The sequence below is a fragment of the Salvia miltiorrhiza genome, unplaced genomic scaffold (genome assembly GCF_028751815.1).
Source record: "Salvia miltiorrhiza cultivar Shanhuang (shh) unplaced genomic scaffold, IMPLAD_Smil_shh original_scaffold_306, whole genome shotgun sequence".
NCBI lineage: Eukaryota > Viridiplantae > Streptophyta > Magnoliopsida > Lamiales > Lamiaceae > Salvia > Salvia miltiorrhiza.
In genome coordinates, this window is record NW_026651525.1 from 219,888 (window position 1) to 243,061 (window position 23,174).

General features: G+C 36.8%; 2 protein-coding genes and 1 long non-coding RNA gene across 8 annotated transcripts; 1 reads left to right on the plus strand and 2 right to left on the minus strand.

The window, feature by feature from the left end:
• Window positions 1–268: 268 nt before the first annotated feature.
• Window positions 269–2,223, minus strand: LOC131004075 (probable protein phosphatase 2C 75). The gene is made up of 4 exons (XM_057930672.1): window positions 1,793–2,223; window positions 1,271–1,615; window positions 867–972; window positions 269–788 (listed from the first exon to the last, which is right to left on the minus strand). Exons 1-4 carry the CDS (start codon window positions 2,168–2,170, stop codon window positions 454–456), a joined length of 1,164 nt encoding a protein of 387 aa, XP_057786655.1. The 5' UTR covers window positions 2,171–2,223; the 3' UTR covers window positions 269–453.
• A 3,249-nt stretch (window positions 2,224–5,472) lies between these two features.
• LOC131004076 (uncharacterized) lies at window positions 5,473–14,259 on the minus strand. Of its 5 annotated transcripts, XR_009094896.1 has the most exons (5): window positions 14,075–14,259; window positions 10,846–11,045; window positions 7,880–7,971; window positions 7,330–7,493; window positions 5,473–5,722 (listed from the first exon to the last, which is right to left on the minus strand). It is a non-coding gene; the product is annotated as an uncharacterized LOC131004076 (long non-coding RNA). The 5 variants fall into 5 exon arrangements; XR_009094895.1 differs by having other exon boundaries at window positions 7,880–11,045; window positions 14,075–14,253; XR_009094897.1 differs by having other exon boundaries at window positions 7,330–11,029.
• A 3,473-nt stretch (window positions 14,260–17,732) lies between these two features.
• LOC131004078 (uncharacterized) lies at window positions 17,733–22,761 on the plus strand. Of its 2 annotated transcripts, XM_057930674.1 has the most exons (4): window positions 17,733–17,888; window positions 19,198–19,283; window positions 20,413–20,595; window positions 21,323–22,761. In XM_057930674.1, the coding sequence occupies exons 3-4, from the start codon at window positions 20,463–20,465 to the stop codon at window positions 22,411–22,413; spliced, it is 1,224 nt and encodes a 407-aa protein (XP_057786657.1). In that variant the 5' UTR covers window positions 17,733–17,888; window positions 19,198–19,283; window positions 20,413–20,462; the 3' UTR covers window positions 22,414–22,761. The 2 variants fall into 2 exon arrangements, with proteins under 2 accessions (XP_057786657.1, XP_057786656.1); XM_057930673.1 differs by lacking the exons at window positions 17,733–17,888; window positions 19,198–19,283 and having other exon boundaries at window positions 20,318–20,595.
• Window positions 22,762–23,174: the final 413 nt, after the last annotated feature.

Consider the following 23,174-nt stretch of genomic DNA (forward strand, 5'->3'; position numbering starts at 1 on the left):
CCAATTCAATACTTTTAAGCAATTTAGGGTTTTGTTTTGTCTGTATGTCAGATTCAGTAATTAATTAGCTCTTAGGATTTCCCCAAATTCAAACTTCAAGCAATCTAGGGTTTGTTTGTTTTTGTTCTTCAAGATCTGTAAATCGAAACTTAGAAAAGTACTCAAAGAGCCATTACACACATCTTTTGAAATGCATATATATATAGCAAATTATTCCAAAGACCAAAATACAGGTTACAGAGAAACATAGACTATATTGGAAATTAACTTGATAATGAAAAACACTTAATTAGCATGTAAAACAGTACTCAACTCAACTCGACTCGACTCATAGTTTAACAAAGCTCACATCAAATACTAGATAACCAGACTCAAATTATTCCCAGAAACCCTTAATTAATAAAAACCAGTACTTATATAATTAAGCAGCTAGGCAGCTCCACATTAATTAAGCTAGACATCATCAGCTCCAGCTCCCTTGAGATCAACCACCACAACGGAGATGTTGTCGACGCTGCTCCTGGCCAAGGCGAGGCGCGTGAGCAGAGACGCTGCAGACGCGCTCCTCGAGGGCACCGGCTGACCGAAGGCCTCATTCTCCGGCACAAAGATGGAACCACCGCCGGCCTCCTCATTCAGGCACTGGCGGGCCACTCGCCCCGCCATCTCCGTCGGGATCACATCCCACAGCCCATCACTCGCTAGTATCAGAAACTCGTCTTCTCCCTTCCTCCTTCTGAACGTCATATCCGGCTCAGATATCACGTACGGTTTCAGAAACATATCTCCTGTTCAATTAATTCATCTCGTTAATCATACATCATTAATAATTCATTAATTAATACATCAAAAATTTATATATATACCTATTGCGCGAGACATAGCTAAGATCCCTTGAACTCGAGCAGTGTCGGTGTTCACCACCTGTCCACCGCTGGCTTCAATCCTCGCCTTCTCATCAGCTCTCCCGGGCTGCGTATATACATTTGGTATCTCATAATCAATTTTTCTTTCCAAATGTTTTAGAAAAAGATATGAATTACTCAATCCTCATAATTAGAGTTGCTCATTTTTTTCAACTGTGGCTGACTATTGACTGACATACATATGGATTCAATTCAACAACTCATTACCACAATTGAGGACACGTGTCGCGGTCATCACAAAGCAGATTGCAATAATCTGTTCATGCACGCAGAAGGTGCGGTTCAGTTCTCCTTCTCCGGTTCAATTTCACCGGAAAAGGGTTTAATTAATTTCACATATATACCTTGTGATCGAAGGTGAGGGGGAGGAACCTCCCGCGGCGGTAGAGGACGGCGCGCGAGTCGCCGCAGTTGCCGACGACGAAGTGGTTCTCCGTGACGAGCACCGCGACGGCGGTGGTGCCGGAGTAGGAGAGGGAGCTGCGGTCGCAGTTGCAGCGGAAGCCCTCGCTTCCGCAGGCGCTGCATGTGTGCAGCGCCACTGTCTCAGTTCTCGCGTAGACGCGCTTAATCACGTTCCTCCATGTCTCCTGAAGCAAGCTCTCGTCGGTGATCAGCCCCGGCGCCGCCGCGCCGATTAGTTCCTCCTTTATGATTTCATGCATCTTCTCCTTGCATATTGTAGAGAACTGAAAACCAAATAATTTCAATTAATTAATTATACATCTCGAAAAACGTGTGCCCTATGAGTGTGAGTGGAAGATATATATATGCACAGATCTATTAAAAGCAATGAATGTTTTTGCTTTTCACTTATTAATTAATTAATATTGTTTGATAAAAGATGGAAATTAGTTAAGTAATACGTGAGATCCTCCATGGCCGTCATAAACCCCAAAGTAATGCACCGGAAGGCCGCGGTTGATGAGCGGCGAGCAGAGGTCCATCCATACAGTGATGGCGTCCTCCATTTGACGCTGCCGCCCGGCCACCGCAACCGCCCCGGCCACGGGCACAACACTCCTCCACCACGGGACTCGGTCACGGCGGCCATTTCCATGCACCGCGGCGCCGCCCTCCTGGTGGTCAGATCTGCCGTTAGGGGGCACATCCTCCTCCCCGGCGGCGTCGTCGGAGTTCCTCCTCCTCCTCATCTGGTTCCTCCGGTGCCTCCTGGCCGCCGCACCCTCGACGGCGACGTTGGTCTTTGTGTAGTAGGCCCGAGTGCCAGCGATGTCTGCCATTTTCTTTTCTTTTCTTCTATATATGTATATGTGGATTGTATGTATGAATGAATGAATAAGCGCAGCGAGTGAAGCTCATTTATAGAGAGGGTCGGGGGTGTGGGAGGCCAAACCACCCTGCACGTGCAAACAAAATCGATAACGCACGACCCATGTGAATCGTGTAATTACAAGTAATTAACGGATAATCGCAGCATTCAAAGTGTCGAAGGCGGGGTGCTACGTGTTGAGCGAGATCCCTCCATTTGTACCACAGGGAAAGCCGCTCCACGTCAGCCTCTGCCCGACGCTCGCCCCCTTCTTATCCCCACCTCCGCCACGTGTCCTCGTACTTGCCGGACTGACATTTTAACTCTGCTTTCGAATTCTGAGCCAATCACCACGCGCGGCGCACCGCTGGGCCTGCCGCAGCAGATGATGGCTCCGGGGGCATAGGTGGCTTTAGGGTTTGGACAGACGGCGATGCTAAATTTAGGGCGGGTGACGCAGGCAGAAGGTGACTGGTAGTTACGATTTTTTCAGAGAAAGGCCGCATGGGAAATTGTACAATGAGTCAGGTGAGATTCAATTCAAGGGGTTAATTTTAGGGGGAAATCTTGCATCTTTATTTATTTTCTCTAATTTTAATTAACATGTATTGGGCTGTAATAACTTGGATTTAATTTGATTATTTCCTCTTTCTTACTATTGAACTTCTGTCTCTTCTGGAAATGTTCGGTTTAGTGTATGATATATATATATATATATAGGGAGAGGTTCTAATAAAAACCTCTATTAAAATTAGAACTAGGAACCTAATCTTAACCCTTTATTTTCTTTAACATGCGGTTAGGATTTAACTACTTAATGTCAATTTATTTATTGATGTATTATGTGTGTAAGGCTATATAAGTAATTTTAATAGTTCTTTAAAATGGTAGTTACCGAAAATTGAGGGATTGGTTTAATCCTTTTGTTATTAATTCTTATTGATATTGCTAAACAATTACCTTTTTAATTTTATTAATTATATTTCTAAGTGTTGACTACTAGATTTTTATTTAAGAAATTCGTGTTTATCATTGCATACCATTTTATTTTGTTGCATAATTAGTTATGCTATTCATTATAATTATATATAGATTTCGGTTGCACAGTGAATAAGAATTATTGCACAGATATTGAACCTTGATTATGTTGCACAGTTAAAAATCGTTGCACAGATATTCTAATTCATATAATTGCACAGATATGTGTCGAAGTTGCATAACATATTATTGTGTTGCATAATTATTTTATCATTGTTGCATGAATAATTTTTGTGTTGCATAATTAATTATGTCATTCATTATAATTATATGTAGATTTTAGTTGCACAGTGAATAAGAATCATCGCACAGATATTGAACCTTAATTATGTTGCACAGTCAATAAGAATCATTGCACAGATATTGTAATGCATATAATTGCACAAATATGTGTAGAAATTGCACAGATAATTTCTACAATGTATATTGTGCAACAACAATACAATAGTGCATATTAAGCATTATTTTCGGAGGGTATTAGTTATTGGATTTACAAAATATCCTTTTTACCCCTCTATCATTAATACAATAAATGTGACTAATCCGTGGAGAATATTTTGATTACATCCTGGCCGTCTATTTTGATGCGATCAAAGGCTTAAATTGGTTCTTAGTTCTAATCTTAAGGATGGTTTTTATATTAACCCAACCCTATATATATATATATATATATATATATATATATAGATAGATATATTTTAAATTGTTACAACCAAAGAAATGAAAAAACCCACTCACACTCTAGCTCCTAAGGTGACTCGAACCCCCGACCTATTGGTTGGAGGGGAAGCATCTTACCAACAGACTGCGCTTCATCGTCATAGTGTACGATAGAATTGGAAAAGTGATTAAATAATTCATTGTATGAGATATATAAGATTGATAGAATTGAAGAAGTGATTAAATAATTCATCCAACTTTAAGGTGATAAATAATTATTTATTAAGGCATCGTTTGATTTAAAGGATTGTATAGTATTAGAATATTAGATTAATCTTATGATATGTTATTCAATTGGATAACCCGTTGTTCAATTGGGTGACCCGGCGTATAAGAATAACCTTGGTTTACCCCCTTAACAAAATTAATCTCGAGCCAACTCAATCTCGGGTGATCTCGGACTAATTCAATTTCGGCCCCCCTTAGATGATTACATGTGGATTGAGTTATCAATCACAAACTTGGTTTAAAAAAGCCCGAGGCGCAAACTGCCCCGAAGCGTAGGCGCGGGGATTTAAGCTCAGGCGCGAGCTTTTTGTAAGCGAGGCGCACTTGAAGTATAAAAATTCTAATATATTTATCTATAATATATTTTCTACTAAAAACACAAATAATTAAAACATAAATACTTAAAACACACACATATTTAATTTAAAACTCACATACTCAAAAATCTGAAATATATTTAGTTTTTGAGCTAAATTATTATGTATTTTGTTGAAGTTAATATAAAGTTATTCAAAAGAGTTAATTTTTATATCTTAATATATTAATTAGGGTTTGGAAACCTTTTGCAAAAAAAGTTGCGGTTGTTGGGCCCTTTTAATCCTAAAAGTTGCGACTGATGGGTCCCTTAAGTTGCGGATATACTCCTATATTATAATAATACAAGATATTGCACCGTCTCTAAATTCTAAAGTTATCACAGATATTGCACCACCCCTAAAATACAGAAGCGCGCCTTGAGGATTTTGTGCCTAGGCGCAACTCTTGCGCTTCTATGCACCTCCGTGCGCCTCGTCTGACAAAAAGCCCTAACCTGCACCACGATTAAAGCCTGCGCCTAAGTGCGCTTTTTAAAATCAAAATCACAAATAAAATTATATAAATCAAACACATAATTAAAGTGAATTATTTTATCAATCATACCTCAAACCAAAAAGTCTTTTATGTGAATAAGGGAAACAAGCACACTCGAATTATGCATGGTTGGGTATGAATGTATAATTATTCTACGTCGCAAGTAAACCATATATGATTCAAATTAAGTAGACATGTATAGTTTGCAAGAATACACGAATCTCAGCATCTTACTTATCGTTTAAACGGAGTAGAACAAATATGCAACCCTTTTCTCAAAGGAGAACTCCGCGGTTGCAAATAAGGTTTCTACACATGAGGCTTTTATACATTTAATTACAATGAGACACTTGCTTATCAAGATATATTTTTATCAGATTAGCATTTTTTTCTCTCTATAATACCATCCTTGTTTTTCGATGTTGGATAAATAAGTGACCAGAAAATCAGCAGCTTTTTTTAGTTCATACATTTAAAGAGAATATCTATAAGAAATATTTCATTTGCAATAATACAAGAAATTCAAAACAAGAAGTTGTAGAGCCTAGCTAACCCAAAAAAATCAGTTTCTATAGAAAACAAAAAAATGGCACCACAATCCTAATAGCTAAGGGTGGATGCATCGCCCATAGCAAAGAAAATCGTCCCTGAAATCCCGCAATTGGCTTTCTTTAGGATAAGAATGCTGTCAAGATAAACAAATAGCAAAAATAATCTTGACATTCTAAATATGGAAGAATAAAGAAAGATATATAGCCGTCATTGATGAATCACGAACTGAAACAATAGGCGTTTAGCAAAATATATATAGTTTACAATGAAAACATCGAGCAAATCTTGTAGCAACATTGGTATGTGTAAGAGCTCACACATTAATAGATTAAAGAGTAATAGAAAATAAACATTTACTTTCGGTGAAAGATTAGATTGGCAATACTTAGGATTGAGTATCTAAAGGATTGCATAATCAAACAATTAAGCTCAAAATTGTTCAATCAATTTTTATTTTTCTTTTTATTTCCCTCATATAAAATCATGAAGGGTTAATTGCTTGTAAATTCACGAACTTTAGCGAAAATTCATTTTTAAGACGTTATTTCAAAATTCCAATTTAATACACCAATTTTAACCCGTTGTTCAATTTTAACAACGATCAAATCTCCGGCGAATTAGAAACACACGTGGCTATGACGTGGCTTCTAGTTTCGGAGTCCAGATCTGGTGCGCCTCTCGCTTCATACACGAGCCACAGAGCACCTGAATCCTCCGCTACTTCCGCTAGGCCGCCGCGCCGGATGAGGGTTTTCAGGGAGGGCGCGCGGCAGAGGAGGATGAAGGAGAGGAGGGTTTGAAGAGGAACATATGAGAAGAAGAATTTCAGAGAGGGAGAGGAAGGGCCGCGGGGCGGCGGAGGAAGAAGAAGGGCTGCAAGCCTAGATCAGCAAATCGTGGAGGAAGAGGGAGGGCGACGGGCGGAGAAAATCGTGGAAGAGGAGGGAGTGTGGCGGAAGGAAGAGAGAGTGCGGCGGGGCGGAATAAGAGAGAGGGCCACAGGCCTAGATCTGCAAATCGTGGAGGAAGAAAGATGGCGGCGAGCGGCGGAAATCATGGAGGAAGAGGGAGGGCCACGGGCCTAGATCTACAGATCGTGGAGAAAGAGGAAGGGCCACGGGGCAGCGAAAAACGTGGAGGAAGAGGGAGTGTGGCGGAAGGAAGAGGGAGTGCGGCGGGGCAGCAGAGGAAGAAGGAGGGCCGGCTGGGCGGCGAAAAACGACGACGTTTTAAGCTTCTCAAAAACGCTGCGTATTACTCATCGGCGAACAATTACAAAAGCATGCCGGGAAGCCACGTCAGTGCCACGTATGTTTTTAAGTCACCGGAGATTTAATGGTTGTTAAAATTGAACAACGGGTCAAAGTTGGTGTATTAAATTCGAATTTTAAAAGAAAGTGTTAAAAATGGATTTTCGCTAAAGTTCGTGAATTTACAAGCAATTAACCCAATCATCGAATTATCAATATTTTGTGAGAATCGAAGTGCAGAAACCCCCATCACTAATTAAACAGAATCGCATGAAAGCTAACTTCTCGAAATCTCAAACACAAAATTTTAAAACACAGCTTCCACCAACAACTTTTTTCTACCTACGCCTTACATCAAAGTATGTGTTGGCTTAGTCTGTATTATATTTATCTATCTAAATTATCACACAAAGAAAACACCCCTACGACAATGATGCTCAAAACCAACGAAAAATAAAGAATAATTTATATATTCGGAACAATAGAGTACCTGTAATACGTCTGTAAAAAAAATTTAGGGTGCGATCTTTGGTCATCTCCTCGTAATTGAATGTCGAGGCCTATATCCTCTTAGGATCAGGCAAAAGTGCAACATAGACATCTCTATCCGACTCACATCTATCAGACCATGCCACTATGGGATAAATGATTGGCCTGTAAAATCAGATATTGTGACATTGATAATATAATTGAGATATTTGGGCATAACAAAATGCCTAGTGCAACTGTACTGACACCGGTCCCCAGAAGCCCGGCCGGCAGCACAGTACCAATGATAGCCATTGTTGCACTTATGTAGAGCCAATGTAAGTAATAATGAATTGAGAAAGTAACACAGGCTAAAGAACTCCAAAATATTGAGGTATATAATGATATAACAAAAGTAGCAGTCACTAAAACCGAAACCCAATAATACTACAACATCCGAATTGTTAAAAGAAACGTTTGCCTTTTTTTTTGAGTCAGCTACTTAGATAACAAAATTATAAAGAACAATAAGGCTGTAAAGAACTCTCAAAAACAAAACTCCATACACATACCTTCAACTTAAGGTGTCCCCCGGTTGCCTCATTAGAGGTCCAGCATGTAAATGTCAAATGAATGAAGTTATTACTGCGTAGAGAATAAGATACTGCCAGAAAAATCACAAAGAACACTAAACAACGCTAAATGATTTATTATAGTGTTAAAACAGTTGAAAGCACAATGTGTAGCATTAAGGTTTTTAAGAAGCTATAGCCATCAACCAATCAGCTCTTTGCATTTTGTGAAATGCGCCAGAAGTGACACGTGTCATGAAACTAGCAGTCAACGAGGTATAAATATTACTCATGCCATGGGTTGCTTTCCTCTTATAACTGCACCAATGCAGGATGTTTTCGTTCTAAGGAAAATGATCATACATCAGAACTGAAATGTTCATAAAACTAGCAGTCATGAAGAGGTACTAATAGTCTAATACTCCCTCCGTCCCACTTCACTCGGCCTATTTCTTTTTGGCACAATTATTTAGGAGGTGAGATTGTAATGTAAAGGTGTCTGAGCCCATATTTAATATAGTGTAAAGTAATTACCCAAAAAGAAAATAGGCCAATTCAAATAGGACAACCCGAAAAGGAATACATGCCAAGTCAAATGGGACAGAAGGAGCATTAATCAACCCATGAGTACTAAGCTACCGATTAACACCTTTCATTTAGGTTCATTAAAGTAATAATATTGATCAACTGATCCTGTGGTAAAACTGACACGTAACGTAAAATTAGCGGTCAAAAAAGAGAAAGGCGTTAGTCGGTAGCTTAGTACTCATGGGCAGACATCGTAAGCTACCGTTTAGATGCATTAAATTAATCTATTGATTAACAGATCCTGCGGCGAAACTGACACATATCATAAAAATAGTGGCCAAAAAAGAAATAATATCTCTCAATTTATTAAAGCTACAGGTTAAAACTACTCTTTTAGCTTACATAAAAGCAAAAGGCGCGAATTTTCCGGGAGGAAACAATAAAACCATATAGAAATAGACACAATTCAAATTAGGTCTTCCTGGAGGCCACTGAACACGTATTGATAAAAGCCGTACTTCCTAAAATGTCAACCGTTGCATCACTTAATACAAATACGACACATCTGAAATTTTTGCAAGGTCGAGAATTTATTACCACAACCTCTTTTACAAACGTTTCACACTATTTTAACCAGTGTCACCTAAACACCAGCTGCTCCCATTTTGTAGAAAATGTGGCGACTGACACGTGTCATAAAACTAGTACTCAACGAGTTATTAATATTACTCATGCCACAGGTTGCTTTCCTCTAACAACTGCACCAATTCAGGATGTTTGCATTTTAAGGAAAATGATCAGATATCATATGCTACCGTAGATGCATTAAATTAATCTATGGATCAACATATCCTGCGGCGAAACTGACACGTATCATAAAAATAGTGGCCAAAAAAGAAATAATATCGCTCAATTTATTAAAGCTACAAGTTAAAACTACTCTTTTGGCTTACATAAAAGAAAAAGGCGCGAATTTTCCGGGAGGAAACAATAAAACCATATAGAAATGGACACAATTCAAATTAGGTCTTCCTGGTGGCCACTGAACACGTATTGATAAAAGCCGCACTCCCTAATATGTCAACCGTTGCATCACTTAATACAAATACGACACATCTGATTTTTTGCAAGGTCGAGAATTTATTACCACAACCTCTTTTACAAACCTTTCACACTATATTTAACCAGTGTCGTCCAAAAACATGTGTTGTCACCCAAACACGTGTCATGAAACTACTAGGCAACGAGGTATTAATATTATTACTCATGCCATGGGTTGCTTTCCTCTTATAGCTGCACCAATGTTGGATGTTTGCATTTTAAGGAAAATGATCATACATCAAAACTGAAAAGTGTCATAAAACTAGCAGTTGAAGAGGTACTAATACTCCCTCTGTCCCAATAATAACGTCCCAAAAAAATGGGGCACACAAATTAAGAAAACGTAGATAAAATAAGAGAAAGATAAAGTAAATGAGGAGAGAGATAGAGAGAGTAGATAAAGTAAATTATTTCTTTTTTGGGTTGGGACATTATAAATGGGACGCCCAAAAAGGAAATTTGGGACGGAGGGAGTATTACTTAAGCTACCGCAACGGGACATCCATGGTTACTAAGCTACAGGTTAAATGATCATACACCTTTTAGGTGCATTATAGTAATAATATTGATGAATTGATCCTACGGCGGAACTTGACACGTATCATAAAACTAGCGGTCAAAAAAGAAATAATATTGCTCAACTTATGGAAGGTTAATTAACAAGGGTTATTAAACGCTACAGCCTAAAAATACTCTTTTAGCTTAAATAAAGGTAAAAGGCCCAAATTTTCGGGGAGGAAACAATAAAAGTATAAAACCATATAGAAATAGACACAATTCGAATAAGCTCTTCCTAGCTGCCACTGAACACGTATTGATAATAAGCCTTAGTTCATGAGTTAATGCCAACCCTTAAACTTAATAAATGCGACAGCTCTGAAATTTTCATATGATCGAGAATTTATCACCACAACCTCTTTTACAAACCTCACACTATTTTTAACAAGAGTAACCCAAACACCAGCACTCCTATCATTTCAAAATTGCTCAAACCAACCATGATCCAACCCTAGCCTAGTGACCTAGTGATGCATTTATTCTCCTCTTTCATTTCTTTGGCTAAACACACCCCACCTTACTGACCTTAGTCCCATGACCAACTTCCATATTTGGACAACAATACAAAATAGCAGGTGAGAGTCCCAAAGGAGTTCTAGATCACACCGAAAAGACACAATTTTCTTGACATGAACCACACACTAACCTACATACAATGGAACGTACAATATATAACAAGGAAAAAAAAAAAGAGCAGTGGAGCTACGAATAATATCATCTATGTTTGCTGACAATATTCGATTCTGCCAGTAAGACCAGTGTCAGTTAAGATGACTAACCTTCCTCTGCATTGAACAATATCCATAATGCTGCTAAAATCATATGTAACAAATATCGTTGATTCTGCTTCCTCGTCCCAACTGGAAAAATCTCAGAACTTGCAATTTTCTCTTTCCATGTCAGGAACATAGTCGCAGTTGAGGCTTCGCTTCACTCCTTTCGCCAAGATCCATCTGAATTAACCTTCATTGCAGGAGACCTTTCATTACAAGGAAATCCAACAGCAGAAGAACAAGACTAAGTCAAAGAGAGGAAACAGGCTCTTCCAAAATGAATATCTGAAACTGAATACAAAATATAGATCAAATGACCATTAACCAACGTGACCAGCTGATGCATGTAAATTAAGCTTAGCAAATCGACATTATCTGATTTTTCTGTAGCTGATCCATATATAATACACAATATAGTAAACTACAATCAGAAGCAATTGTCACCAATAGAGAAAAAGAATAGAAAGTACCGAAAGATCTGCAGCTACTGCTTATTTCGTTTACTAATATAAATCAGCAGAAAATATCAGTCAATTAAGTAAGAACACAAACTCGAGAGTCGAGAATTCCAAAACTTTGAATAAAATAAAATAGAAACTAGTTCAGCATTTACAAAGACTGAAGCTGAAAAGCTGAAAAGCTGAAAACTGATCATCATGTAAATTGTATAAAAAAAAAGCATTTGCTTTGCATACCACCTCTTTTATATTTGAGCTACTTGGAATGAGATTACAAGAAAGATAAGGACATAAAGAAGCCCTCAAATACATAACTCTTCTATATGTAACTTCGACTAAAGTTAGTCCCAGGTTGCCTCACTAGAGATCCAGCATTCAAAAATAATTCACAAGTTCTGTAAATAGATTAGAGGAGAGGTAAATTACGTAGGAAGCAACAACATTTAGGCATTCAAAGAAACACACTAGTCATTATACACCAGCAACAAAAATTATGTACTCTCTTAAGAAAAAATTCTGAAATAATAGTACACACTTTAGTTGTTCAGCATATACATCGAAAGAACTTAACCATGGGACTTAAAGTAAACTCTAAAGTTGAAATATACTTGTTCCTCAGTTGGCTATATATGCAATATGAATAATAGTATTCCTATTCAGAGAGGGAATGTGATACTCTCATAAAAATCATAGAGAAAAACTAAACAATGCAGAAGGATTGCCTCATTGCAACAATTATAATTAAAACAGTTGAAAGCACAATACGTCAGCCTAGGCCACAACAACAAAAGCATTGGGGTTGTTAAGCAGCTAATGTCATCAACCAATCAAGCAACTCCTATTTTGTGGAAAATGATCATTTAGCTGAACTCATACATGTCACGAAACTAGTATACAAAGAGGAATTAATATTATCCATGCCACGGGTTGATTACTCTTAGAGTTGCACAATGCATGATGCTAGCATTTTAGGGAACATGATATCACAGTGGATGAAAAGTAGCAGTTGAAGAGGTACTGTTATTACTCAATATCATGGGTGGATAATTAGACAGTGCTCATAAGCTTTTCTTTTGCGTGCACAAAAGAGTAAGCACACATTTTAAGGAAAATGATCATGCGGCGAAATTGACATGTAACGTAAAACTAGCTGTTAAAAGGTTATAATATCGCCCAAGTTATGGGAAACTAGTTAACAAGGCCTATTAAAAGCTACCAGTTAAAACTACTCATTTAGCCGCATAAAAGTGGAGGCGCGCATTTTCCGGGAGGTAACAACAGGACCATTTAGAGATAAATGCAGTTGAATGTATCATTGTATCTCTTCCTGGACGCCGGATACATGTGTTGATAAGCCTTCTAAACGTGTCAACCCTTACATCACTTAATACATATGGAGCAAATTCTGCTACTATGAAGAATACTGTATCTTTTTAGATATCTCAAATAACAAAATGATATGAGGAATACGTCACTATAAAGTTTCATCCAACAACTTTTATTTGGCCAATATGCATAGCAAAATGTACTTTTTCATTTAGGGTTTAACTTGGAATTTTCAAATTCAATTTTATAAAAATTTCAACGAGTAATAATACCTTTTGGAATTTGTAGAACATTATTTCAAAACTCGGATGGGAACTAATACAATGTTTTGTAAAAATTTAGTAAATCTACCTCTAAATAGAACAACCGACGATAAGGAGAAAATACGTCAGCGACCATGAGGGAGCAGAGAAGAGGAGAGAGAGAAACGATAATGAGAATGAAGACTACTTTCTTCCTTTGGTTCGAGAAGAAGATAACGGTTTAACCCTTGTGACCTTGTCTATTACCATAAAAGAGACAGTAATAAACACAAGTTTTAACCAAAAAAAGAAGGCAATGGTTTCTAAAAAATCATTGTCTATTAGAAAAATCTATGCTTATGGACAACTTACTAAGAAACAGCTATAGTAAAGCAAAATATACGATTTTGAAAGAAACATCTTGTCTTTCCTGTGTTGTGTATAGCCATTTTCTGTATAGTGATCAGCTGACCAATGTAACCAGGAGATGCATATAACTGAACTACACTTAGAAGTTAGAAGCAATTGCTACTAACATTGAAAAACAAGAATTGATCTGCAGCTATTATTTTGTTCAATACCTTAGGTAAATCTCCAAAGCAACTCACATGCTTGTATTGCATGCGAATTAAGAAAAAGGAACATTCATGTAACTTGTGGAAGAAATAGAGAAGATTAATTGATCAAGTGGCTTCCACAAATAAATCATTCTTCATAAAAAGGAAAGGTGGCAATCCAAATCCTATCTATCTATGTAAATATATATGTAAGCTAAAGAATGGCCTGCAGCATTTTTCTCGCCATAAATGATTTCCAAGATCTGTTGGGGTTTCATTGGATGTTGACTGATTAATACATATTGGCTATTTACCACATTATCAATGAGAAACTGAGATTTAGGCTGCAAGAATTGGAAGCCAAGCTTGAGTTCGAATTCTGCTGTGGTGGGATTGATTTTCCTCATAAATCAATCTATAGAAACAGGCATAGTTGGCATTTCTTATAGAGTCTACTCATCTCTTTTATCTCTCACACTTTTTCTTCATATCCATTGATTTCTACTTGAGCACGAGTCGTTAATCAACGAAGTATTTCAAATTTTTTTTTGGCTTCTTGATATTTTTGGGAACAAAAGGACTATTTTACGGCCAACACGTTAGCTCCAATTTTTAAGAATTCTACAGTTAGAGCGGTGAAAGGGAGGCTTACAAATCTGCTGTAGTTTTCCGTTGGGCCAAGAAATGCAACGGTGGCGGAGCGAGTGGGAAGCGCGCGAAGGACGGCGCTGCTGTCGGCGGGAGTATAATACTTACATGACTTGGAGCGAAGGGAGTCCGACCAGCTCGCGGGGGAGTGACCCATTAAGATTCTCCCTCTTCCAAATACTTCAATTTTCTTTTTATGCTGAAATAGAACTTTTATTCAAACAAAAACAAAAACAAAAAAAAGGGTTAATTGCCTATAAATACACAAACTATATCCAAATTTTGGTTTTTAATCAAATCTATTTTTTTGATCAAAAAATACATAAACTTTTAATTTTTTGGAATTCGACATGACCTCAAAAGTTCGTTAGCTAATAACTTGATTGACTGAATTCTGATGGCCAATATGAAAGTACAGTTGGAAAGCTATTGATGTTATCTTTCTAATGATACTTATATTATTGGGTTTTGGTAACCGGGAGTGGTTTAAAAAAAATATAGAGTTTCGTGACCTCGACTTTCATGCCATTTTTTTTTTACCATTTTCGATTATCAAACCTCAACAATATTAGTATCATTAGAAAGATAACATTAAAAGCTTTCTAACAGTATCTTCGGATTGCCCATCAGAATTCAGACAATCAATTTATTAGCCGACGAACTTTCGGCTCCGGTCAAATTCTAAAAATATAAAAGTTTATGTATTTTTTGACCAAAAAAATAGATTTGGTCAAAAACCAAAATTTGAGTATAGTTCGTGTATTTATAGGCAATTAACCCAAAAAAAACCTAAAAAGCTACGCAAACGAAAAGCCGAGCCTCAATAAAACCTCTTTAAGGAAAATCCGAGGGAAAAACCCTTAAAGAAGAAAAAGAGTACTCGTCTAGAAAGAGAAAAAAACCTAGAAAAAGTTTAATTGTATCTTTATAAATTTTCTTTTTCGATTGAGGAGAACATGGTGTTTTAGTTATAGGCACGATCGGGTGCATTTAATTTATTATAAATTTTAATTAAGTAAAATTTATTTAAGAATTGATGAACTTTATTCAGAATGAATTCACTGAACATTCAAATATACTTAAATTTTTATGTTTTAAGTACATGTTTGGTATTCATATTTGAAAATGTTGTGATTAAAACAATAGGGGGTTTCAAAAGAATAAATAAATAAACAATAGGGATTATGGTAAAAAAAAAAAAAAACAAACAAACAAACAAACAAACACGAACTTTAAAGTTGTACTACTTTTTATCCGAACTTTTAATTAAGTCAAAAAAAATACATGAATTTATATTTTAGTTATAATTTTCACCTAAGTTTGACTTTCAGCGAAATTAGAGCTTAGTTGGCAGTTGAAAGTTCATCTGATGTTGGTCTAACTTCTGATGATGAGGAGTATTTAGAAGCTCGAGGATCTAAGAAGACAAAAATTAATAGTATATTTGACTTAATTTCGACTTCCAACTAAATTCTAATTTAGTCGAAAGTCAAATTTAGATGAAAATTACAACTAAAATATAAATTTATGTATTTTTTGGCTTAATTAAAAGTTTATGCGAAAATTACAATTTTTTTCAATGTTCATACTCCCTTCGTCCACGATATCATTTCCACTTTTGCTATTTTGGCCCGTTCACAATATCATTTCCACTTCCATTTATATAGCTAGGGTCCACATAACACTTTATTTTCCTCCACACATTTATAGTGAGACCTTAATTTCACTCACACCAATACCCACTATTATTAACTATTATTCATAATTTTTTTAAAATTTATACTGTCCACAATGTGAAAACGATATCGTGGACAGATGAAGCATATTTTTTGATCATAATCCCTAAATAATATAGATAAAGTGGGATGCTTTATTTATTTAAGTATTTGGTAGACGATGGCCTTGTTCTTTTTTTTCTTTTTCTTTTGATTGGGCTACGGAATAACAAAGTATTGAATATTGATCAAATATCACAATTAACTCAATAAAGGTGATTCTATACATAGCCCTCGTTTTACTCAGTATAGTCTCTCATCTAAAATAATAATAATAAATAAATATAAATTTACTATTTCACCATATAGCTCATAGCCCCAAATTAAATGTGTCATCCCAACTACAAAAAACACAAAATCAGGCTAGATCTAAGCCTAAATGTGTACTCAAAAGAGCAAGAAAAATGAGCTCGTCAATACTGTTGTCTCAAAAAATGCCTTGAATACCCAAGAAGGGCGTGAATGCTTAAGAACATTTCAAATTTAAAGGAATGTTTGAGTTATTCAAATAGTTTATGCTCTTGTCTCCCAGAACGCCTTAAATGCTTAAAAACACTTCGAACAATTAAAGGATGCTTGAGTAGACGATTGCTCGACATAATTGACTTAAGCACATCGAGACGTGGACTCGACAATACGCAAATACACGTAGTATTGATCTGCGGCACTTCCATTCGCGAGTAATCGTATTGACACTGTACATTTCTGGAACGGTGTGAAGCCAGCTATTCCCATAGCATTATGGCGCTGTTGGAAGTAAAGATCTGACTCCAACATATTAACTTTGCGCAAGAACAAGGACCTCCGCATACAGAAATATCGCCGAAAAAAACACTTTGTCAAATATCAACTCGGGGGGAGGGGGGGAGAACGAATGGCTTAGGAATCGACCGGTTCCGAGCAGACTCGTGGAGCTGCAGCTTGGATTATCGTAGAATAAGAGGAGCCGTCTTAGGAAATGACTTAGTTTAACTTAAAAGACAGATGCCGCCGCTGCGAGGCGAGGGAGCAACTTGTCTGGTTTTTCGGTGCACTCATTCCCCTTACGAGAATGAAATGAGGCCCCAGCTTGACTCGTGAAGTAATCTCTATAAAGTTGTTGAGCACCGACCTACGATCGCGATGAATGTAGACTTTCTTATCCACTCTTTTTTCGAGGAGGGCTATTCAACACTACATGACTCGCCGCCTCCAAAAATTCACTTACAAGTTGGAACATTTTAATGTTGGGGTGAACATTCGAAACCTTAACGAGCAGAGATTAGAAAAGAAGTTGGAAGATAAAGATATTTTTTTTGTAAGAAATGTGAAGTATGAATTAAATTTTGGTGTGGAAAAAATTAATGAAATGTGGAGCATTTATAGAACTATCTTGGAATTAAAAAAAAGGGTTAGAGAACCGTTGCAAACAATTAATATAATAAAAAAATAAAATAAAAATTGATTGAAAATGGCCGATAAAATTTTAAAATATATATATATATATATATATATATATATTTGTATAATAAATACATACATACAACATGTGCCTCGTATAATTGCTCCACACTCCTGAGTCCTGACTCCACTTGCATATGCGATGCGAGCTCCCTCTTGAACCCTTCGGATTAGCAGCAATAGAAAGCTCGAACCAACCCAGCGAGCCGCGATGGAAATATTCTAATTGAATCATGTAAATAATTATTAAGCCTAGTTTGCTAGGGTCTGTAAGCTTAGACTATTAATTAGTCTCGCTCTATTTGGATGTTTGCTAGCGTTGGTTATTTAGCAAGACGGCCCGACGGAGCCCGCTGGCCCGTAGTTATTGTTAAGACTATTCTTGTTTAATTAACTCTCCTTGAGCGCCGAATACAGTGCCTTTACCTCAGACTAAAATTTGGATTTTCAATATTGCCCCCAGAAATAAGATTTCAGAAACGAATTCGCTCAAAAAAAAAAAGATTTGAGAAACGAAAATACCTATCTACCCAGACTCCGCCTTCGCCAAAGAAAACAGGTACCAGTTCGTCTTCCAGAATCGATTTTCGCCAGAGAGAACAGGTACCACTTCGTCTTCCAGAATCGATTTTTCTGAACTTCGATTATATTCGTGCGTCTTTGGTTCACAAATCGAGTCCCTCAATACACCCTCAAGATTTGTAGGTTTGCTGCGTCTGACTCATTTTGCATTGTTTTATTTTCTATTTTGTGCCGATTCCTCATATGTTTTCGTTCGAGATTGTTGTTCTTTTAAATTAAACTATTTTCATCCATCGATTTGTGATTTAGTTGATTTGGCATCGTCCCTGTGTATTTTTGGCTTTTGGCGTGGGATTTAATTTCGCAATTGTTTTCTCTGTTATTGTTGTTCTGGAATTCAATGTAAAATCAACCTATTTCTTCAATTTTGCAAGTGTGTCCTATGGGATTCTTCAATCCATGTTCTTGAATTCTTCCAATTCGCAAATGAGTCATATTTCAGTTATGGAATTCTTCAATTTCGAATTCTTCCATTACGAATTCTTCAGTGCTAGTGTAGATGGTGCAGAAAATTGGGGGAAAGCTAAGATCTTTATGCTTTCTTGTTAAGAAAATTCACGTTTCTTGGTAAATTCTGATGAGAAAATGTATGATCCTTTGTTAGCTGCTACTCCCAATTCAGTTTCTAACTGTATTAGTGTCAATTTAGGAGTTCGATTTGGCGTTGATTTGGCTCCATCCCTGTTTATTTTTTTGGAGTTCGATTTCACGTCGTCCTTGTATATTTTTCTCAAGTTTGGCGTCGGATTTGGTTTGTGAATGGGCTTTGTTTTCATGGTTTGGGGTGCTATTCTCCTTGTGTATCATACTTAGCTTCATTTGTTTTTTTTTAATATCTACTTTGAGGCCAATTCAAGAAGTAAAGGCTAAAAGCTAAAGCATGATAAGCAATTAGATAATTGTTGTGGTTTATCTTTTCCGTGAAGCAATTCAGGAGAAATATTGCTTAGTTCCAAAATCTGTAAGCTTAGTTCATCTATTACAATCTTAAGCTGATAGTGAACAAAGCATCTTCACAGTGGAGTCTAAGCTTCAAATTCTTCACTTACATGGACAAAACTATTCTAATTTGGAGTAACTATCAATAGACACAGAGCACATAGGATCTGAACTAGATTAAGGTGTAGGGAACAATGATAATTAAATACAAAATAGAATCCACTTTTACATGAAGTCTACAGTAAATTATAAACCAGCTTTTGCAGGGAAGATTATCGTTAAACAAGAATGGGCAGAAGCTCGAATGTAATCTTTTGAAATGCAAGAACTTTTTTAATTTTGAGCTTTGTATCATACTTATCTTTATTTTCCTTTTTTCATGATGAACAAGGCTTGGGTTCCTCCACTTGTTGACAAACATAGCTTTGTTTGGCTCGCCGAATACCTAAGGGCTTTGTTTCGCTTGATTGCTTCGAGGTTAGCCCAAATCCCTTTTTTTAACAAGTTTGAAGGATGTCGTTTCAAGAAGATATTCACCTATCTTGTCCATTATTAAATAAGTTTGTACCTATAATGATAATTCCTCCTTCAAATCTCACTTTTCCATTTTCTATAATTTATAATCTCATCAGATAATGTAAACAAGAGAGAGAAGGGAGGAGAGGGTGAGAGAAATCAGTCTTGATAAAAATGTAATAGAACGACATAATTGAAATAAGCTAAAATCAAAGTGGTGAAAGATAATGGTCGAAAAAAAATTTGGTGAAAGATACTCCATCATACTCCACAACCAATCAAATATAACCTTCGAGTTCATAGAATTTATATCACAATATCACAGCAAAATCGTCCAACAAAATTTATACTCCATCTTACACAATATCACAGTAAAATCGAAACTATATCAGGATTTTCATAAACCCTACTCACAATTGTTCAAGTAATTGTCCAGCCATTACCTTGGATATTCGAAGCCATCTGGGAAACAACCACGATGAATCACCAAACTCCGGTGATCAAGAGCGACTGACGCAAATGGCAGACCTAAGATTCAACTTTTTGAGCGTAACCAAATGTTTGCCTCCAAAGTGCCAGTTATTGAAAATGGCGTGTAAAATCAGAGAGAGTGGTAGTAATCGGAGAGGGGTATGGAGTGTCATTATTAAATTTTATTGAGGGTAATTTAGAAATTTTTTGTATTAATCAGCCCTAGAAAAAGATTACCAAACGTAATTGTGAAGTCAAAAGCCTAATAAGCTCATTAAGCAAACACTCAAATTAGAATAATTAAAAAGCTTTATGAGTAATGGGCCTTCCAAGCTTATTAGTGTACGGATATTGGGCAAACTTAGCAAACAAAAAGTGTTTTGTTTCTTAAAGCAACATTCATTGTGCCCGAAAATAGCAAAGATAAGGTTTTTATGGACTTTCCCTCAAAAAAAAAAAGTTTATAATGATTTTAGTAAAATCTAACTCTAAAGTATCAATTTAACGAAAATTTAATTTAAATAAATTCAGTTTAACAAGTCTGAAGCCAACGTGCGCATTTTGCATCAAAAGACAATAAAACCCTAAATTCAAAACCCTTACCCCTAATTCATTTCAGCTCTCTCTGCGCTTCAAATCAAATCTCAGCAAGGAAAACCCCACAAATCAATGTTACAAGGATCTCTATTCGGGTCGGTGATTCGACCCGGCATTTACCGGCAAGCTTCTCGAGTTGGATCTGTCTCCGGACGACAATTCCATTCCTTCTCACAAATTCCGACCAAAATCGGCGCCTTTTCCGGTTAGTTTCAGCTTCCCTTCACTTCTCTTCTTTTGGTTCATATATATATATATATATATATTTAGTGATTTACTCTGAACTCATGTATTCCTGAACCATCCAACCTTGTTTTATGTGAGAATTTCGGATGCTGTTAAACATTTCTTTCTAAATTGTGAACTGGAGTCTCTTCTCTTTCTGTTAAATTATTTGTGTTTGCTGTAAAATTGTAAATTCATTTGGCAGATATTGCGCGCATGTTGTATAAGTTTTTTTTATCTTCTTCATCCAGTCTGATAATTATAATAAAATATCCAGCCCTGCCCACCTTTCAAATATGACTGAGAATACGATATTTGGTTTCTTAAGAACTGAGAGGAACTGAAGAATTCGCAATGACTCGGATTGAGAATGATACTTTATTCGTTAGCAAATCAAGTGAGTTCAGTTATAGATGTGCCTTTGACTGTGTATAAATTGAATGCTCCCAGTCCTCGTAGTCCATCATGGTCTAATTCTTTTGGGTACGGAAGCTGGGATGTTTCAATGTCTATTGTGTTTTACGGAATATTATATGGTTGCTATACCCAAAGTATTGGAGTGATTAGCTATCTAGGTATTCTTTGGATACTCGGGATTGGAACACCTTCACCCATAAAATCGAGTGAGTTGGAGTGGTAGAAAACAGAAGTTTGTTTCATACTTCCAGCCTTTTCTATAATTATTTTTTCTGTATCTTGTTATGCAGGATTAATCAAGAGTTCGAAAAGCGAGGCACATCTTCCGTTGTCAATTTTGGGAAACCTGGGCATGAAACTGGGCTTGGTCCGAGTGGCAGAGAATGTTCATTTGCCTTGTGCTTTGAGTTTCAGGAGTTCTTTACATTCTGGAGAAAAACCAGAGGTTGAGGAAGGAAGAGATCCTAGATCTATGGACCCTGAACAGGCAACACAGGAAAGTGGAAATGGTGTAGATGGAAAACCTCCACTTGAGGTTGGGGTAGGAAGGGGTCCACGTTTCGTTGGATATGATCAGCTGTTAAATCGGGAAAGAGAAAATGGTTTAAATGGGCTACCTCCAATTGAGTTTGGGGCACGAAGGAATCTTCGTTCCAGTGGCTATGGTCAGTTGTTAAACTGGGAAAGAGGAAATGATGTGAATGGATTACCTCCACTTGAGGATGGGGTAGGACGGAATCTTGGTTCCATTGGCTATGATCAGTTGTTAAACCGGGAAAGAGGAAATGGTATGAATAGGCTATCTCCACTTGAGAACGAGGCAGGAAGAACTCATCCTAAGCCTATGGACTTTGTTCGGGGATTACTCCGAGATGAAAGACCTCCACGCTATCAGCCAGAGGTTGGAGCAGGAGGGCTGCCGAGGCCTATTAATGATGCGCAGGGAAATTTCCAGGGCAGAGGCTATGGTCAGAGGGGAGACCCTGCATTTTATCAGCAGGCTCAACTTGAGTCAAATGCTGATATTGTGCACATTAAATTGATGCGAAACAACTCATATGTCACGTTAACTGATTCTAAAGGGAACAAAAAGATGTCGGTTTCTGCTGGTCAAGTGGCAGCGAAAGGAGATAAACCTGGCCGGTATTCGGGTGAAGCAGCTGCTGAGTATATGGGACGAGTAGTGAAACAGATGAAAATAAAATCAGTTGTGGTAAAAGTGAGCGGATTCACCTTTTTCAGGAAGAAGAAGGATTCTATTTTGGCCTTCAAAGACGGGTATACTCATTCACGAGGAGATGTAAATCCTGTTGTGTACATTGAGGATACGACTAGGAAACCACATAATGGCTGCCGTCTTCCTAAGAAGCGCCGCATATGATTTCTGTGAGCATTCCATGGAAATGGGGATTGAGGCAGATGTCCGAGTTTGGGTTGAAGATTTTACTACTCAGTTGCATTTTGATGAGGCTATAAGCTTTACTGTTGTTACCGATTTTCTGTTTATTGCTGGTGTTATGGTGATTCTGGTAGATGGGGAAGAAAAAAAGAAGTTATTTTTTGAATATTAAGTGCTTCTGGCTGTTAGTTTTTGCTGTTAAAGTCTCGAGGTACTTGATCTTGAATTAGGGAGATTTTTGTCTGCAATTCGCCGGAAATAATGATGATCAATTGTATCCATGCTTATGATAATGAAAACTACTATGAATCTACGTATTTAATTGAGCTATTTGGTCTTCTAAGGCAGTATATTAATTTTCTCTAAGCGCCATGCCAAGAAAAAAAAAAGAAGAGACAATATTATTGATGTATTTTTTTTATAACTGTATAATATAAAATATATTACTTTAAATAGGCTAGATATTGAATGAATTTATTTATCCATTGGTTGCAATTTTAATAGAATAATAGACAATGTAAAGCTATTAGTATTATTTTTATTTATATAAGTTCAATTTCAAATAGTTATATAAACTCCAAATTAGTTGAACTTATACGTTAAATGTATTTGAATAAATAACAGTAATAAAAATATTAATTTAAAAATGTTATCTTTATGAATTTAACGTCACATACACATGTATATATAATATTGGTCTATGCAAGAAATATATTGTAAATAAATATGGTGATATGAGTAGA

Bases quoted from the DNA above. Each gene is read 5' to 3' on its own strand.
- LOC131004075 (XM_057930672.1), bottom strand. From the start codon at position 2,170: ATGGCAGACATCGCTGGCACTCGGGCCTACTACACAAAGACCAACGTC. The intron at 973-1,270 runs GTATATATGTGA...GTATATACGCAG, and splicing joins CCCTCACCTTCGATCACAAG to CCCGGGAGAGCTGATGAGAA. The intron at 789-866 runs GTATATATATAA...TTAATTGAACAG, and splicing joins AGCTATGTCTCGCGCAATAG to GAGATATGTTTCTGAAACCG.
- LOC131004078 (XM_057930674.1), top strand. From the start codon at position 20,463: ATGTTACAAGGATCTCTATTCGGGTCGGTGATTCGACCCGGCATTTAC. The intron at 20,596-21,322 runs GTTAGTTTCAGC...CTTGTTATGCAG, and splicing joins CAAAATCGGCGCCTTTTCCG to GATTAATCAAGAGTTCGAAA.